This window comes from Strix aluco, chromosome 3 (genome assembly GCF_031877795.1).
Source record: "Strix aluco isolate bStrAlu1 chromosome 3, bStrAlu1.hap1, whole genome shotgun sequence".
In the NCBI taxonomy this organism is placed as follows: domain Eukaryota; kingdom Metazoa; phylum Chordata; class Aves; order Strigiformes; family Strigidae; genus Strix; species Strix aluco.
Window position 1 is genome coordinate 56,744,346 of NC_133933.1, and position 18,474 is coordinate 56,762,819.

The 18,474-nt window shown below is 44.0% G+C and overlaps 2 protein-coding genes and 1 non-coding gene across 3 annotated transcripts; 2 read left to right on the forward strand and 1 right to left on the reverse strand.

The window, feature by feature from the left end:
• Window positions 1-889: 889 nt before the first annotated feature.
• Window positions 890-9,503, forward strand: TCP1 (t-complex 1). The gene is made up of 12 exons (XM_074818660.1): window positions 890-1,050; window positions 2,614-2,699; window positions 3,440-3,568; window positions 4,054-4,151; window positions 4,485-4,595; window positions 5,280-5,461; window positions 6,429-6,555; window positions 6,888-7,063; window positions 7,633-7,756; window positions 8,289-8,481; window positions 8,786-8,949; window positions 9,202-9,503. Exons 1-12 carry the CDS (start codon window positions 978-980, stop codon window positions 9,413-9,415), a joined length of 1,677 nt encoding a protein of 558 aa, XP_074674761.1. The 5' UTR covers window positions 890-977; the 3' UTR covers window positions 9,416-9,503.
• Window positions 1,911-2,046, forward strand: LOC141921963 (small nucleolar RNA SNORA29). The gene has a single exon (XR_012622846.1). It is a non-coding gene; the product is annotated as a small nucleolar RNA SNORA29 (small nucleolar RNA).
• A 170-nt stretch (window positions 9,504-9,673) lies between the features above and the next one.
• Window positions 9,674-18,129, reverse strand: ACAT2 (acetyl-CoA acetyltransferase 2). The gene is made up of 9 exons (XM_074818661.1): window positions 17,980-18,129; window positions 17,756-17,890; window positions 16,335-16,516; window positions 15,363-15,480; window positions 14,462-14,605; window positions 13,285-13,407; window positions 12,390-12,544; window positions 10,289-10,399; window positions 9,674-9,917 (listed from the first exon to the last, which is right to left on the reverse strand). The coding sequence occupies exons 1-9, from the start codon at window positions 18,026-18,028 to the stop codon at window positions 9,750-9,752; spliced, it is 1,185 nt and encodes a 394-aa protein (XP_074674762.1). The 5' UTR covers window positions 18,029-18,129; the 3' UTR covers window positions 9,674-9,749.
• Window positions 18,130-18,474: the final 345 nt, after the last annotated feature.

The window sequence follows — 18,474 nt, forward strand, 5'->3', positions numbered from 1 at the left end:
AGCTCTATGTCGACCCCACTCTTAAACACCTCCAGGGATGGGGACTCCACCGCCTCCCTGGGCAGCCCATTCCAACGCCTAACAACCCATTCTGTAAAGAAATGCTTCCTAACGTCCAGTCTAAACCTTCCCTGGCGCAATTTGAGGCCATTACCTCTTGTCCTATCGCTTATTACTTGGTTAAAAAGGCTTTTCTCGACTCAGGAGATCTTTAATTTTTTCATTTGGAGAAAGGGCGTGAGGAGGTGCCGATGTGCAAAGACTGAGGCTACGTTTTCTGAAACGGGGCTACAGAAACGGGAGCTGGGCTCAGGAAGCGGACGGCCGCGCGTGGCAAGGCGGGGAGGCGGGCTCCGAGCGCCTACCAAAGCCGTTACAAGAACTGCCCGCCGTTGTTAAAAGCAAAACTGCTTCTTGTGCGCTGCAGACGGCGGACTTCCCGCTACTGAATCAGGCTCAAGCGGCCCGCGGTACCGCCTACCCCACGGCAGCGGCCGCTGAGTCGCCCCCTCCCGCTGCCCTCTCCCCGGCCGCTGCAGCGTTACCCCGACCTCTCCCAAACCCCGCGCCGTTGGCGGGGACCTGGAGGTTCCGCCCCTCCCGCCGCAGCGAGCCCTCGCTGTGGGGAAGCCTCCGCCCCCTCCCGCGCCGCGCCCCTGAGGGGCGGGGGATGCAGCGCGCACGCGCGCGGCCCGCCCTACCTTCTAGAACCTCCTGGAAGTGCTCCTGCCCCTCCCTCGGCGTGGCGGCTTTGTTCCACCGCGCGCACCAATCGCGGCTTGAGGCTGGGCCGTGCCGCGCGCCTGGATTGGGCAGGCGTGGCGTGGCCACGCCCCTCGCGTGCGCGGGGCCGTCCCCTGTGCCCCAGCCTCTGCCGGGGGGTGGGGTTTACCCAGCATCCCCTACGGCCCTCTGGCCATTCCGCGGCTCCGCGCGCTGCCTTTCCTCTCCGCTGCGCGCCGTGGCTGGGCGGGAAGATGGCGGCGATGGAGGGGCCCCTGGCTGTGTTTGGCGAGCGGACCAGCGGCGACGCGATCCGCACGCAAAACGGTAACGGCCGCGCGCTGCCGGCGGGAGCGTGGTGAGCGGTGGGGGGAGGGGCAGAAAGGAGGTAACATGGCGCGGCCGTTAGCGCCGCCATGTGCTTACCCGCCTCTGCCCCCACCCGGAAAAGGCCTCGCCCTGCCGCCCGCTTCCCTCAGCCCCGAGCCGCTAGGAGCCGTGGGGAGGGCCGCTGCCGCCGGGAGGGAGGGCGGGTGGCCCTGCTCCTTCTCCGCAGCCTCCACGAGGAGGCGAGAACTTCGCGCGATCCCGCGCCGCTCCCAGGCCTCTTGGCCGCCAAGTGGTCCGGCATCCCGCTTTCTTCCTTGGTAGAAGCGCACAGCGGGAGCGGGGTGGCCTGAGGGGAGGTCGGGCCGGTCCCGTCCCGAGCTCGGAAGGCGTGAGCCGGCAAGGCCCTGCAGACTGGCTGAGGAACCTCGGTGGGAAAGGAGCGGCTGGGGAAGCTTACTGGTCCACGGTGCGGGGAAATAACACGCTTCTGAAAGCGGGGACCGTCCTCAAGATGAGTGTCTTCAACTGTAGTTTTAAAAGGTTCCACATTTTTCAGGATTTTATCCCAGGTCTTGGGGGAAGGCTGCAAATTCTGAGACTGTTCTTAATTTCCGAGTAGTTAAAAGACGAAGGAGTTGAAGACCTGATTCATGATGATCGTGAGAGTCATGCAGTTCTGAGGATACTTTAGGCAGAACACTTACAATGAGAATTACCTTAATCTACGGCTGAGATTCTATTTGATAATGGCCCCTTTGATTCAACGGGTGTTTCTTTCAGAAAGCTGTCATTAATCCTCCAAAACAAAAAAATACTTACATTGTTTGAAGTTCAAAGTGAAGGTTTGAGTTGTAACTATTCCCATTCTACTACCACTTTTTCAGTTTCCAGATTAAGTGGCTATGCTTGTGGGATAAAGAAAAACTTGCCACGGTCTGAAGGAAAAGGTTGATTGTATCTTTTTCCTATATGAAGTTGGCTGAACATCCTTTAAACACAAGCTGCTGTGTTAGAGGTTTCATGTTACTTTCGTAGTGGCTGAAAGGTCACTTTCACTTGCTTGACTTAGTTACAAAATAAATGTTTTGTCTCAGTCACAGACCTGATCAGGACAAAAAGGTGTGTAATTGATATACAGTAATACCATAGTTCTGTATCTGCCTAGAACTGAGGTATAAATGAGAGTGAAGTTTCATGGCATGACTTGCTGCTGCCAAAAGAAACAGTGCTGCATACCTCCTCTGCAAAGCTACTGCTTTTCTGACCTCAGTAGGTCCTCCATCTTACCAAGCCAGCAGAAAACGATTCTTTTTTTCTGATCGGTTAGTTTTGCTAGGTTGGTTAGCTGAACCAGCTTGGAGGGAAGAGTGAGGTTTGATACCAGCTGTATTTTTTAGTAGCATCGAGCCATTACTAGCTTAGCTAGGCTGAAACATAATCCTGAGTTAGGTCACTTATCTCAAGTTTCTGAATGGTAGATTCTTGGCACATTTTCTTGTAAACCTGAATCACCATAAAGTTGGAAAGATGACCATTTTTTTCTTTCATTTATTTATTCAGTTACTGCTGCATCTGCTATTGCCAATATTGTGAAGAGTTCGCTTGGGCCTGTTGGTCTGGATAAGATGTTGGTGGATGATATTGGGGTAAGTAAGCTTTCTTTAAGAAGCGTCAGGAGGGCTTGTGTTCCTGTGTAAAAGTGCTTCCACTTAGTGTGCTTTATAGGTCTAATGTGCACGTGCCTGTTTTTTTCATGGTTCTGAGAGGGGGTAGGAGAACTGTGGTAAAACTGAGCATCAGGTAATGTATGCTACATCATTTTAGTTTAATCTGGTACTGTAGTTTATGTGGTACAGGTGTCTCCTTTCTACGTATAAGTTCTCGTCACTACTTACAAGTATTGGTCAAATTCACAGGAATTAATATCACCATTACATTTAAAGTCAGGTCTTGTGGTGGTGTTGACTTGTATATCCTGGTCTCCACATTAGGAGAAATAACAAAAAATAAATAATGCCATAACAATTCTGAAGCAGTATTCCATATTTCAGATTTTAAAACATTTGAAGCAAATGAGGAAGGTTTGCCATTTTACAGGCTGCTGTAATAAAATACTGTATTAGAGAGTAGTCACTGCACTACTACTAATCTGGTACATGCAAAATACTTGATGAGTTTCTGTAACATAAAGATTCAGCACTGGCAATATTTCCGTTGTTAGAACGGGACTCCTGGTTAAAAAAGCAGTAAGCATTTGGTATAAATAGTTATTTTATGGATATTTGCAAAGAATAATTAATTTTCATTTGTATGAATGTTGTGAAACACAACAATAAAAACACAATAGAAATACACTTTGTATTAACATTTGATTTCTGAAAATTAGGACGTGACCATTACTAATGATGGTGCAACCATTCTGAAACTGCTCGAAGTGGAACATCCTGCTGCAAAAGTTCTTTGTGAACTGGCAGACCTGCAAGACAAAGAGGTTGGCGATGGGACAACCTCAGTGGTACGTAAGAAAGCATTACAGGCAGATACACCGAAAGTCTTTTCAAAGTAGGTTACAGAATAAACAAATTAGGCTTGTGGTTTTTTAGAGATTCTAGTTTCCATATGCAGCTGGTGCTCTGGAATGGAATTTGCCTACTGCAGTTTCAGTATTCATATTTTTCATAATGCATAATATACTATTCATTAAACTTTTGTAAATTTAATAATTGTTCATAATTTTTTTCGTTTCTTGAAGATTGAGTGTTACAACTAATAAGGATGCTGAGTGTTGAAAACTTGCCTGAGACTTTTGACAGCTGGTGGGGGGGGCAGGGAGGTGGAATGAGGTGGCTGTTACCTGATGTCAGAAACTATAGGTTGCAAGTACTTGTTTCCACTGAGTAGACATTGGACAACTGCTTGTGACTGCTTTCCACTTAATAGCAACAGGTGGTTACTTTGCTTGTATGGAATACATCTATATAGTGTTTGTATTTCGAACAGGTAATTATTGCTGCAGAACTTCTAAAAAATGCAGATGAGCTAGTGAAACAGAAAATTCATCCTACCTCCATTATTGGCGGATACCGACTTGCTTGCAAGTAAGAAACTAATATAGTTCAAGTACATTGCATTTTTTAAGGTACAATAACTGCATGCTTTTTGTTTATTTCTGTATTTGTGACTCTGTTAATACAGACTTCTTGGTGCAAAGTGGATATGGTGTTTTGTTTTGGGCTTTTTGGTTGGTTTGGGGTTTTTTTAAATTTTGTTTTTCTGTAATCACATTAAAATGTCACATTCCTGTCGTAGAAGAGGAATTGATTTCATGCCTGTGTTCTGTGAGGTAACATTTAGAAGGACTGAAAACATGTAAGATTTTTGTCTTTTTGTGGGGGTGAAATTCTTTACCAGTATTTCTCTTTATTCTACAGGGAAGCAGTTCGCTACATCAATGAAAATCTTATTATTAACACAGATGAATTGGGCAGGGAGTGCCTAATTAATGCTGCTAAAACATCAATGTCCTCTAAAATTATAGGAATGTATCCTTTAACTTGATCAAGTTAGTTAAGTGAGAGTGGTTGATTGAAGAACTTGAGTAGCTAGGCTAGTTTCCTTTGCAGCAGGTTTTATGAATGGGGCATTCAAGCTGTTGTTTTTCTCACAGGGGTGTGAAAAACATTTCACAGATACTATTTTCTGATATAGAAAAACATGTTCAGACTCTTCACAATTTATTTAAACCTGGTTAGGCACATAACAATACGTTTAACAGTGTATTGTTTCCTTATGACATTGCATGTTAGTGAGACTACATAAGGTTTTGTGTGAATGGAAGAACGTGTTACAGAAGTCAAGTACCTGGGGAGTGAAACTAGAGGAAAGAAGGTTGCATTTTACTGTATATCACAAAAAAAAATGCATTTTTAGCTTTTGTGCTAACAAGGGAATGCAGACTGACCATAGGATGGGTATTTTTGTTAAGGAACAAAAGATGTGTAAAATGCAAGCATTACTCTAGCCTGTCCTAATTTTCTTACCAGTGTTTCAGCTTTAAGAATTACTCATTCCTTTAAGGCAGTGGTAAAGAAAGCTAGTACTTCCATGCCTTTCTGGAGTTCTTGTTTGGAAACAGTTTTTGACTTAGTTTGGGCACTGTCAGTGACTTTTTTGTTTAAGTGTAATGCTAGTTTTCATCTTCAATTTTAACCTTAACAGCATTTTAGTGATGGTGATTTCTTTGCTAATATGGTGGTGGATGCTGCACAGGCAGTTAAATACACTGACCAGAAGGGTCAGGCTCGGTATCCAATCAACTCGGTTAATGTTTTGAAGGCACACGGCCGCAGCCAAAAAGAGAGCATACTTGTGAACGGTTACGCTCTGAACTGTGTGGTGGGCTCACAGGGTAAGAACGTGCTGTTTTATAATGCTTTTGTATGAACGCAGCCCTCTTAGTCTTTCTGCATGGATCTTCTTACTGACTGCATCCGTTGCAAATCATGTGGGTTTTCAATTCCAGAACAATTAAACAAAAACACATTAGAAACTTACTGCTTCGGTAGTGGTTTCTAGGGTCTGCCAGCTAGTAGGCAAGTTACTGTAGTTTGCCTCGCTCAGTATCAGCATGCCAACACTGAGATCTTCTGGAACATGAGCACCTCCCTTGTGGGGAGCTGTGGTGGTTTAGCCCCTGCCGGGGTCTGAGACCACGCGGCCGCTGCCCCTCCCCCACAAAGGGAGTGAAATACAAAGCCCCAAGACTGAAATAAGGAAAGGTTTAATACAACAATGCAATAGCAACACAACCAACAACAACAATAACAATAACAGTAATAGTGATAGCAATGAACAGAGCAAAATAGCTACCAAATACAGCAGTTTGAAGCACGATGTACAAAACCACGAGTGCACCGCGCTCCGCGCCAGGAAAATGTGACCTGCCAGGATGTGACTTCCACATGGTATCTGAATAACCCAGCTAGAGCTCCCCCCCACTGCTGGGGAAACTTAACCCTATCCTGGTTAAACCAGGACAGGAGCCAACATCAAGTTCATAGGGAGCTGGTACATTTAGCAGAGCTGTATTGGTATGAGGTAACCTAAAGGGTGTGAGACTGATGGATCAGCTTTTCATGGGCATTCATGTTGTTCGGATGGGGAAAGGTAACAGGTTACAGGAGATGTTTTTTTAAGAAACCTCTTCGAAAGTCTTTATTAGCATTTTTCTGTACTAGGGCAGAACTGGAGGCAGAGAAGCAAACTTAATAGAAATCTGAAATGTGAAAGTAACAGTTTTAATCTGTAATGCTAACTCAACGTTCTGTTAACTCGATTTGACAAAATCCTTTTTCTTTCTTGTTTTCTCTTGTCAGGTATGACCAAGAGAATAGTTAACGCAAAGATTGCATGCCTTGATTTCAGCCTGCAGAAAGCAAAAATGAAGCTTGGTGTTCAGATTGTTATCTCAGACCCTGAGAAGCTGGACCAGATAAGGCAGAGGTGTGTGGAAGCTTGAGTAACTGAGACAGTGGGGTTTCACAGGCTTGTTTTGGTCTCTTCAGCTGAGGTGGCTCAGTGTAATTTTGGCTAAGCACAAGAGGTAAAAATGTTTTAAATGTTAACATTTCCCAGCGATACCAAATATTAATGGTAAGTCTTCACTTCTGGGGGCAGAACTACCATTAAGTCAGTTCTCAAGAAATCCAAGTATGTGCAATGTCCCTTCTCCTTCCAGGGCTCTGCATTAAGATTTCAGGAAATGGGTTGACATAATGTGATTCTAGACTTTTAAATAGATTTTTTTTTTAATAACTTTCACTTTATCGTTGCAGAGAGTCAGATATTACCAAAGAAAGGATCCAGAAGATTTTGGCCACTGGTGCCAATGTTATTCTCACCACTGGAGGTATTGATGATATGTGTCTGAAATATTTCGTTGATGCTGGTGCTATGGCAGTACGAAGAGTTGTAAAAAAGGACCTTAAGCGGATTGCTAAGGCATCTGGAGGTATGTATATATAGAATTTTTTTTACTTTTTTTAAAGTAAAAGCTGTTGTTAGGGTATTAGTAACTAATTTTCAAAACTTGGCTTCTTAACATGCAAGCCGTGCAAGGAGTGGAGGATGGGTAGAGCTGAGCCAGAATCTGTATTTATTTAGAAGTCTTTATTAAGCACACATTAATAAGCCCTTGTTTGGAGAGTTAAGTATATTGTTTAGATAGTTCAAGACAAATGAACTCATGAATCATTAAATGCATACTGAAAAAGATTCTGGTCCTATACAGATTTTATCTGTCAATTCTTAAATTTGCAAAAAGCATTTTCATTCTGGTAAAGCACAGGAGCTTGTACTAGCTGTGGAAAAGTAAGTGCTGTAAAAGTTGAGTAAAAATAGCAGTATCAATTACAAACTGTGGAATGTTGAATTTCTACCCGAGAATTAAAAGTGCCACTGAATTTAAGAAAAAACTATGCTGCTTTTATTTCTGTTTTTCTTTGTGTATGCCTCTTCTGGGTAGTCGGCAAAGGATGTGCTGGAATTGAATGCTAATTTCACTTTGTTTGTTTGTTAAAGCAACCATATGTTCAACCCTTGCAAACCTTGAAGGTGAGGAGAGTTTTGAAGCATTAATGCTGGGACAGGCAGAAGAGGTGATTCAGGAAAGAATCTGTGATGATGAGCTGATTTTAATCAAAAAGTAAGGACCCTTTTTAAAATACTCAGTTTTGTGTACACTTTCTACTAAGTTTGAGATAAAATCCCATTTATTTACTTCCATGCTATTTCAATGGTATGAGTAGTTATATGCATGAGAGAGAGGATCCAAGTCCGCTGCAAATTAGAGGTGAAAGTATCAGTATTTAATCGCTTCTGCTGGGGCTGGACACCTGTTTTCATCAACCATAATGTGAGAGACAATCTGATAGACTGACTTTTCTAAACTGGCTTCCCTTTACAGACAGTAAAGGGAAATAGGTACCATCTGAGTAATTTCATCTGAATAATGAGGTGCCAACTACATCTTAACACTTATAGTGGAAGACTGGCTGACTTAAGTTGTTATGCACACATCCTGCAAGAGTGCATGCATAACAATGTTGATATTTTCTTTTGAATATTGAAAGAATCTGTCTCGACTGAACTTGGCTTTAGAAGAAAAATTTCAGCAAGAAAAGTTTTAATTTATATTCTATTCAACACAGCTGACTTCTGATTCCTTTTTCCCCCAGTACAAAAGCTCGTACTTCAGCATCAATTATCTTACGAGGAGCAAATGACTTCATGTGTGATGAAATGGAGCGATCTATACATGATGCACTCTGTGTTGTTAAAAGGGTATTGGAATCCAAGTCTGTGGTCCCAGGTGGTGGTGCTGTAGAGGCAGCACTTTCAATATATCTTGAAAACTACGCAACCAGCATGGTAAGTCTTGCATGAAGAAGTAACAGTGTGCACGTCATGTTAAACTAGGAAAATTTGAATTCTCAAGCATTTATTTACTGGAAATCAGTTCTGTGGTTCATGAAAATTTAATCATCTTACAGAATGCAAAATGGTTCTTTAAAATGGAGGATATGAATTATTATTTCTCTGTTAATTAGACTAGATGATGACCTAAAAATAGGCTTTGCATGTCAATTCTTGACACTCTTGCTGGTGGCTATATTTTTTTCCTTTTCAAACCAACTGCTGCAACAAAACTTTCTTCACTTTCTTCTCGTTCTAGGGATCGCGTGAACAACTCGCAATAGCAGAATTTGCAAGATCCCTCTTAATAATTCCAAATACGTTGGCAGTAAATGCTGCTCAAGATGCGACAGATCTTGTTGCAAAGTTGAGAGCGTTCCACAACGAGGCTCAAGTTAACCCAGATCGCAAAAATCTAAAATGGCAAGTATCTACCTCTAGGAAGGCTATTACAAGTGAAGTGGGTTGGTGACTTAGATGTAAAATTGTTCTACCAGTTCATTGAACCATGATTTGCATGGAAAAAAAGGGTGTAGGTTATCACTGAACACTTTCCTCCCTCCATCCTTCAGTCCTGCATAAGCGCCACTGGCACCTAGTAGTAGTTAAAGAGCATACTGCCAACTCTATCTCTACTTTTCCTACCTCTCATCTGACAGTATTTCTTCTTTGCAGGATTGGTCTTGATTTGATCAATGGAAAACCTCGTGATAATAAGCAAGCCGGTGTCTTTGAACCAACCATGGTCAAAACTAAGAGCCTAAAGTTTGCAACAGAAGCTGCAATTACTATTCTTCGAATTGATGATCTTATTAAACTGCACCCTGAAACTAAAGAAGAGAGAGGGTGCTATGAAGATGCAGTTCACTCTGGAGCACTTGAAGAATAACTTAGGTTTTATTTATGTTTGTCTAACTTACACTTCCCACTCTTGTAACTAAAATGTTAATAAAACAAGTGGTTGAATGCTGCTGCAATTTTCTCGTGAACAAATTAATTCTTGAAAGTGAGGTTAGTCCTTGGGTTGAGAATTTAAGCTCTAATGTGTGTTAACAACTCAAGTGCCTGCAGTAGCCACTAATCTTTTTGTCGAGGCAGCAATTGAGTGGCAAAAAGCTTATTTAATTTTAGGCAAAACAACCATATGTAAGCTCCATGATTAGAAGTTTTATTAGTAAACTGTTTAAAAGCTAGTTAACGCTGGGTTCTTCTTCCAGTCACATTCATCTCTCAACACACATGGCTATTCCCATACCGCCTCCTATACAAAGAGCAGCAACACCACGTTTTCCACCTGTTCGTTCCAGTGCATGTAGAAGAGTAACAAGGATGCGACAACCCGAGGCACCGAGAGGGTGGCCAAGAGCAATAGCTCCACCTTGGATATTAATCTAAAAAAAAAACAATACAGAAAAGTTAAATCATTGAACTAGCTTAGTTGAGTTTCAATGTGAATGTGTCAAATACGCTTCCGGCAGCAAGTTCATATCCTGAAGTGAAGTAAGTGTGCTCAAGCAGTTCCCTAGCTTTGCATTCCAAGGCGCTGCCGTAGGGTGGGCACCTGTTCAGCCAGGAACCCGTGCCTGCTACCAAAGCAAGCCTACAGCACAGTAGCGTAACGAAATGCCGACCTTCTTGCCTATGGCAAAGTGAGTGCAAGAGGACCCTACTCGCCTCTGGAATACAATCCAGATGCACAGAACAGAGCCACTTTGAATTACAAGAGGCGCACTAATTAAAGCCTGAAACATAACTCATTTACCTTTTCTGGATTTACTTTCAGTTCTTTTGCTATTGCAACAGAGAGCGATGCAAAGGCTTCATTAATTTCAAACAGGTCAACTTGTTCCAGAGTCCAGCTGGCTTTGTCAATCTGAGAAAAGAAATAGAGGCTTTATCTTTTAGGTCGTCCTCAGGGCTGGAGGAAGCTTTTCCCAAGATGTCAATTGGGCAATTCAAAGCTACCACTTCCAAAAAGTTGAAGGAATTCTTTTATAGCCAGGGTTGATGACAGAATTCTCGAAGGCAACAGACAAAACCCCAGTGTCAGCAGAAGTCAGTACAATGTGCTGTAACATGCTGGCTGCTTTTAAAAAATCTTGACTAATTTTACACACGCAGTGGCGGTGGTGCAATTGTGGGAATCAGACCGTGTGTGGTGCCCTTGACAGAACAAGCACTGTTTTCAAAAGTACATTTTAGCAGATTAAAAGGAAGTTTTTCAGGACACAAGTATGATTCCATTAGAGATTCTCTCCTTAATACATATTTTTACACAGGAAACAGTGACATGACCATTAGTGACAGGTGTCAAGTGTAATTTGTCCAGTCTCCTGCCTTTGAGAGATGTCGCTTGAAGCTTTTCACAGGCAGCTATTTTGGAAGATGGTTTGGCTCATGTTTTCACTTGAGAAACTTGTGGTGCAATTGCCTGTTTGGGTACAGGCTTAGGCATGTTTCACATATTTACATTTTTACTTCCACTCCCTTTGTTTCTGACAGCAATGCTTTACCTGCAGCAATGATGTTTCACAACTAGTTAGCCAGACTGGTGCATCTCCAAGACTACAGTTGAGGAGGAGGGACTCTTTCTACTAGATATTATGGAGACAATATGGAAACCATTTACCTTCTGGGAAAAGTGTTTTAAAAGATTTACTATGTTGTAACACTAAAACGCAGGGCCTAGCCCTTCTCTCACTATAAAGTGCTACTATGAAATTCTGAAGAGATAAACTGATAATATATGGAGGGTGTGAAGTGTTTGATAGCACACACTGCAAAATTCACATTAAGTAGTAGTGTGCCCTTTTTCAGCATACATATAAAGTTATAGGTACCATTAAATACAGCTTGTCTGTTCTACAATTTAAACTGTATTGTATATGCATTTACAGCATTCTTGATTTAAAAGAACAGTTTGAGATCTGGTAAGAAAAAGTTTCAGGCATTATAGTTCTGATTTTCCCATTAAAAAGCCACAGAGCTTGGGTGAGTTCAAGTTAGGCTTCTACACTGTCAGGACATTTCAGAGATGAACAAAATAAGGCCTTTACACAGTATAAATAAAACTAAGAAGGAATACTAAAGAAAATCTATCCGTATCAGCTGTACAAGAGCTCTCTTCATAGTTCAGTCCTACCAAATAATCAGCTGGGGTTACCATGGGCTACGTCTGTATTAGCAAGCAGTGTGGTACCATAGGGGCTGCTCACTCAGGGCATTTTATCCAAGAACCTTGTCCTGTGGGCTGAACACAGAGCGCCTCAGTGGGTGCAATAATGGTCTGAGCACATTAGACATGGTTCTGGAGCGCACCTTGTTTAGTTTCATCTGAAATGCATCCAACTTACACGCTCCAACCCTTTTGCAGGGCAAACTAAAACACAAAGGGCGCTATCACGATACTAATGCAGATGCAGTCAGTGGCCCTTCTCCCAGGGTGGTACTATTACAAATGCAATCAGGCAGTGATCTGAAAGCGAACCTGGCCAGACACAGCATCAGAACCATATCGTGGCAGGACCAAATCATCCCCAAATTAGGTTAGTATACACATCCATGTAATTTGATCTTTAGCCCCCTAAGTTATCCAGGTGGCCTTCCACAAACCTGACTAGTTTGTGCTCTGAACTCCATTCATACACCTATGCATTTTTTTTCCAACAAGCAGGCACTAGCCTGGTAACGGTTGGAGACCTTTTTATATATTCCCCACTATTTTAAGTTTTGTTTTCACTTAGTTTATTTTTTCTACTAAGTTTTTCTTAGAATATAAAAAAACAAAGACACGGCCAGAAAATTAAAAGCGATTACAAGCAAGAGTTTTTTAATAATAGGTACATAGATAGATAATTACTTACAGCTTTCTTTATTGCTGAAATGGGCCCTACTCCCATTATGGATGGATCTATACCTGTCTGAGCCCAAGATACAATCCGAGCCAAAGGCATAAGACCTCTCCTAGCAGCTTCCGATTTCTTCATTAGAATTACAGCTGCAGCTCCATCATTTATACCTGTGGAATGACAAAAAACTTGTCTGTATTTGCTGGGCTTTATGGCTTTTACTGTACCACCTGTTCCTGCTTGCATAAGTTCACAGCCTAGACAAAACAAAAATCACCAATCTTTTATTGGTTTAGGTCAGTATTGTTCAGATCAACCAAGTCTGACCTCTGACACAAACACCTAAAGTGGGTAACATAGCTATACTGCTGTAAATGTGACACATTTGTGATTTCTATTTAGAAAGCAGCAGGTGTAAGAATTGAGGCACAATCTGAAAAAAGAACACATCAGATTTATTAGGTATGCTTTGGAAGAGGCAGCATAAGGGCCCAAGGAAGAAGTTTCAAAGCCACCTGTGGCAGGAGAGTTAGTCCCACAGCAGTAACGTTTTCAAACATGAATCGTTAAGTTTTCCTTTGTCTAGACCTGCAGTATTAGAAACCACTGGACAGATAGTTTTAAGATGAGACAATTTAGTTTCTATTTGTTCCAGTCTATCAAATGTTGCTATTGTCCAAACACTTGTATTGGTTCATAGAAAGCAAGCAAACAAAAGACAACTCATCTGCAAAGAAATCCTCCACCAGTTATACTTGAGTTCTACCCATGTTGTTGAACACATTGCCACTTCCTGCAAAAACACTTCCATCAGTAACCACACAGCAGCCAAACCCCACGCAGAGACCTTGTCTTGAACCACAACCAGCTGCTGTTCTTTCCCATTTTGGTTTTAGTCAGACGGACCAACCTGAAGCATTAGCTGCTGTTACTGTGCCAGTTCCATCTGTCAGGAAACAGGGCTTTAGCTTTGCCACTGTTTCCAAGTTGCTCCCATGTCGAGGGTGTTCATCTGTTTTAACTTCTACAGGACCTGCAAAACAGAGCATTACACTCACAGGAGGGTCTAATCAGACACACAGACATCTTGAACAGAAAGCTGGCGCAAACAACAGGCCATAGTCCTTTTAACCAACAAGCCATTCTTATGTCAGATACAGCTTCCAACTCAGTGCAGTTCAAACTGCCCTAACCCTCCAGCTGCCTCTAGCAGGACAGACAGCTGGGTTTTCCAAGACAAACACTAACAACTAAAATACTGTCTAGTTGTACAAAAGCAGATCTTGCTCTTGCTGTTCCTAAGCCAAAAGCTTCTCTTCCAAGCAGAAGGCTGTCTTCCAAATGATACTTGTAGGAATCTCATTACAAATAGTCATTAAATATCATTATCTAAACTGCTATCAGGAAAGCCTTTCATTAGTTTGTAACCAGCCTAATGCCAGAACTTTTCCCACAGGGTCTATTCAATGCAAACGTTGAACAACTGATTCTAGATTTCTATTTGGAAAATTCAGTTTCTGCATCCACCTCACAAGGAGCTGGGGAAATTCCCCTGCTCTAGAAACAGACCTTTGGCTCAAGCACCATAATAGGTCTGGTTATGACCCTAACAGACCTAAAGAGAAACAAACCTAATACATGTAACCTGACCTAGTTAATTAACTAGTAACCCTAATTATTGTCACTGTGTATTTTACTAGGTGGGCAAGGTTTGCCAGATCAACGTGACTGTTTTAAGTTTGGTGCAGCAGGATCCTAATGAAATGAAAAATACTGATTTTGGTACCATTTCTGAGCCTAGCTTAATTCAGCAGTTTGCCTAGGTAGTAATTACATCTCCAATAAAACACAGTAGTAGTATTTGCAGAGAGCAACATTTAGATATTCCACATTTGCACTATGATTCTCTCTTATTTAAAAAATAACGCCTGAAAGCTGAAAAAAAGAACAACAGGCTACACACTTAAGAGAATAGCTTACAGAAAAGGCTGTATAAGTGGGAAACCATACACTGGTTATAGGAGACATAGTAGAAAACAGATATTTTCTCTTTAAAAATAAGCTCTCATTATCTCATTCCCACCTACCTTTTTTAGAAGGTACAAGAACAGGAACAATTTCTTTTGTAAAATAGCCAGCTTTCTGTGCTGCCTCTGCCCTGTTTTGTGACTGTACAGCAAGTTGGTCTTGCTCCCCTCTGCTGACTTGCCACTGATTGGCCACGTTTTCAGCTGAAATAGGAACAAAATGCAAATTGCCATCAGGAAATGCTAACATTTTAAGTTGCAAAATTGTAAGCACAAAGGTAATTATTAATGTTTGCTGTAGCAAGCAGCTAAGCTTGTTTCCTCATTTTGTTTGCTCATGATTCTCTACCATATTTTCTTTTGAGGGTGAAAATTCCTGTGCAGGATCTCCTCCCAGATGGTACATCAAGTTAAATACAAATGCAAACAAGCTTTTCTAGTTTATTGCTTCTCTGGACTATTATGCTCAGATCTCTCTACAACTACTTCAGAGGAGGGAACAGTTCTGAAGTTACTCTGTTCCATAAGCAGGGTCTGCAAAAGCAGTTGGCTGACTATCCCATCCAGGATGCAATAATCTGAAGTTGCAGAACCATGTGTATCCATGGTAATTTAGGTAATTTTTTAGGTAATTCCTGCCCACTGTAAATCTGTACTGCTGAGTGCTTCAGTTACATACAGGGATTATTTTGCTTGTTTTTCCTGAAATTAAATTGCTCAGATGCAGAAGAGATGCAGCGAGATTAGCTCAGACACAAAAAAACCCCAGTAGCTTTACAAACAAAGCAGAAAATGCCTTCAACGCCTTTCAGTATTAGGGATTTCTTTCTTCTTCAGGACTACAACTTAAGGGCAGCTTGAAACACCTTATGTGAAACTTCAGATTTCTGAAATTTCCTATCAGTGAATTCTTCCCCCCTCCCCAGTTTACCATTTCATTTTCTGGACTGTCACCACATACCTGTTATACCCATATGATACTGATAAAATGCATCTGTAAGTCCATCAAGGATTATAGTGTCCTGCAAGGAAGCCTCTCCCATTTTTACCCCAGCTCGCATGTGAATTACATGAGGTGCCTGCAAGAAGGTATTTCAAAAGCAGTTAGATGTTTTACATCTCCAGTGCACAATACAGCCAGACAGCTGAAGAGACAGACCCTGCCCTGCGGCTGCAGGTAGCTACGCCAAATCCCAGCAGTCTCCCCGGCTGCCCACTCTGTCTCTCCCTCCGCAGTCTGCCAGCTGGCGCGCTCTGGCCTGTGCATTTCCCCAGCAGCACATCACCAAGCAGCAAGCGTTTTCTCTCCACAGATCGAATCACTCATCCCTGGGGCCATACAGCTGTGGGTCCCCCATCCTACCAGCCTGCTGTAGGTGGTTTCTGATCACACTCTGCTGCCAGTGAACGCCAACATCACTCTCAGCACAGGCACCAAGCAAGCGCCGGCAGAAGAGGCCATCTCCCGCCTAGGCATCAGATCACTGGCCCAGCACCATTCCTCAATACAGCCATGGCATGAATACCTTGAAATAAAAATGCTTCCTTTCCTTTCCAAGCTCAAATTGCTTGGCGAACAATAATGTTTCCAGTTACTCCTTCTTTGGGCTTCTTACAACGCAAAAAGACCCTGTCTATTGCCAACTGCCATGAGCAAGTCATGCACCAAAAAAGGGCTAGGTAGAAATTAAAATGGAATTTTAAATGTGTTTGCATGGCACCTTTTCAGTAGCTACCAGTATGAGGTCTTTTTTTTTAAAAAAAGCTACTGAAGTCAGTTGTTGCATGTGCAAATTCATTCCCAAGTGCAGAAACCAAAGCTACTCTTTCAATCTGCCTCCAGAGCGTTGGCCTAAATACAGGGTTTCAACATAACCTAATGCTGTTTGCTCCCAGTAAGTCAGCGCAATGTCAGTGCAATTGTTTGCTTTACCTTGCTCATACTTTCCATGCCGCCTGCGACTACGATGCTGGAGTCTCCCGTCAGTATGGACTGAGCAGCCAGACATACTGCTTTCAAGCCTGACCCGCAGATCATCTGGCAGCTCCAGGCGGGCACAGAGTAAGGGATCCCCGCAGCAACACTCGCCTGTCGGACGGGGTTCTGGCCAGCACCTGCAGGAACAGGCAGTGTTTTTTCCTTTGTCTGTTCTTAAAAAACAAATGCCGGCCTTGTCACTTTTCACAACAGGTACCCCGATTCCACCAAAATTTAGAGCTTGCTCCTATTTTCAGTTGGTAGATAGAGAAGTTCCCACCAGTAATCTGTAAAGAGGAGCTCAGTTACCTGTCTCATTTATATTGTTGATCAATAAAATACCTGCAAGATGGGGGATTTGCTACTGATAGTTTTATATTTGCAACTCTGCTTTTGATGGCACGTCAGATGAAATGCCAACTTCAAACTAGCACGAGCCTGTTGTATGTGTGTAAGGTAAGAACAACTCATTTAAATTGCTACTCGCTGAAGGGTTTCTTTTTGACATCTTCTGTACATCACCAGCAGACAACTTTCCCTATGGAAACCAAAAGCACAATTATGCAAGGACAGTCCCGAAAGCTTCCCTTCTCTGTTGTAATGCTGATGGAGAGAGTAGGAGCACTATATTCAAAGAAAACATTTCATCTGCAGCTCCCCAGGCCAAAGTAACGCCAGCTCTTTGTATGCATAGAAAGGGATAAGGAGAGCACATCATTCAGTGAGCTAAAAATATACAGAAATCTGGATCAGCTCTAAGTAAGATAAAAATATTTAGTTCCTTTATATTCTTCCTCCATCTTTAAAATACAAGCCTGCCCTATGACTCTACTGATTAAACATTACCCTGGAAAAAGCCAGAGGCCGTTCAAAACAAACAATTCCCTATCAGCTGCATTTTCATAAAATCAAAATACTTGTCTCCAGGCAAGTGGCATCACAGATCTCGCAGGTCGGTCTTGCGGATAAACACAAACACAGGCCTCGCTCTTAAAGTCTCAGAGTGATCATTACTTAATGATGCTAAGTTTACGACAGGGGATAACCAACGCGAGAGAAGGGATGCTGTAACAAAGAAAAGAATCTGACTTTCACACGTACACTGTTAGCTACTTTAGAGATTTAAAAAAACCCGAACTATCCCCCCACCACACCCCTTCCAAAAACCCAGCAATGGGTCTGGCCATCCAGAGCGGATGAAGAAGCGGCCAAGATGCCGCTCAAGTCCTTTGTTAGCGGACCACGTTCTTAGCGGCGAGCAATGATGCTCCGAAACCCGAAAGCCGGCCGTTCCTGCGGGGCAGCCAAGGGGGGAGGCGGCCGCAGAGAGGAAGAGCCCGCCCGGCGCGGGAAGGGGGACCCCGCCGCCCGCGTACCTGCGGTGAGGACCTGCCCCAGGATCACCTCCGACACCTCGGCGGGGGCCAGCCCGGCCCGCCGCAGCACCTCCCGGATGGCGGCGGCCCCCAGCTCGTGCGCCGGCAGCGCCGCCAGGCCGCCGTTGAAGGAGCCTGGGCAGACACAGAGGGAGAGAGAGCGCTCAGCACCGGCCCCTGAAGGGGGACTCACACCCGCCGCCCGGCCCGGCCCGGCCCCTCACCGACGGCGGTCCTAGCGGCGGAGACGACGACGACGGGGTCTGCGCTCATGGCGGCAGCAACGGCGGCTGCGGAGCGGCGGCGAGAAGCGGGAGCGACAGCCGCCGCCGGGGCGAGAGCGGAGCGGAGCCGGCGCCGGGGCCGCCCCTCGCGTGTTGCCGGTCCCGCCCCTCGCCCGCCTCTGGGAGGAGAGAGCCCGTAGCGGGGATTGGGCGCCAGGCCCTGGGGGAGAGCGGGGAGGTTGGCCCATCGGCCAGCGAGGCCCCCCACCCCGCCCCGGCGATGGGGCGCGGGCGTCGTGTGCCACCCGCCCCCCGGCGGCGGCCAGAGAAGCGGCTGCGGCGCCTCCGCCCGCCCGGCCCGGGGCTGCCGCCCGCCCGCCCTGGGGAGGCTCCGCTCGCTTCTCTACAAAATAAAACACGCAGGTCAAGTGCTCTGGTGTTACATTTGGCTGTGAGGGCAGCCAGTTTATTTCAGGGTGGTATTTCATAGGATCT

What these genes read in the sequence shown, in the direction of transcription:
- TCP1 (XM_074818660.1), top strand. Translation starts at nt 978, where the DNA reads ATGGCGGCGATGGAGGGGCCCCTGGCTGTGTTTGGCGAGCGGACCAGC. An exon ending in GGATACCGACTTGCTTGCAA is followed by an intron (nt 4,152 to 4,484) that starts GTAAGAAACTAA and finishes TTTATTCTACAG; the next exon opens with GGAAGCAGTTCGCTACATCA. An exon ending in TCCTCTAAAATTATAGGAAT is followed by an intron (nt 4,596 to 5,279) that starts GTATCCTTTAAC and finishes ACAGCATTTTAG; the next exon opens with TGATGGTGATTTCTTTGCTA.
- ACAT2 (XM_074818661.1), bottom strand. Translation starts at nt 18,028, where the DNA reads ATGAGCGCAGACCCCGTCGTCGTCGTCTCCGCCGCTAGGACCGCCGTC. An exon ending in GTATCATATGGGTATAACAG is followed by an intron (nt 14,606 to 15,362) that starts GTATGTGGTGAC and finishes TTCCTATTTCAG; the next exon opens with CTGAAAACGTGGCCAATCAG. An exon ending in AACAGCAGCTAATGCTTCAG is followed by an intron (nt 12,545 to 13,284) that starts GTTGGTCCGTCT and finishes GTCATTCCACAG; the next exon opens with GTATAAATGATGGAGCTGCA.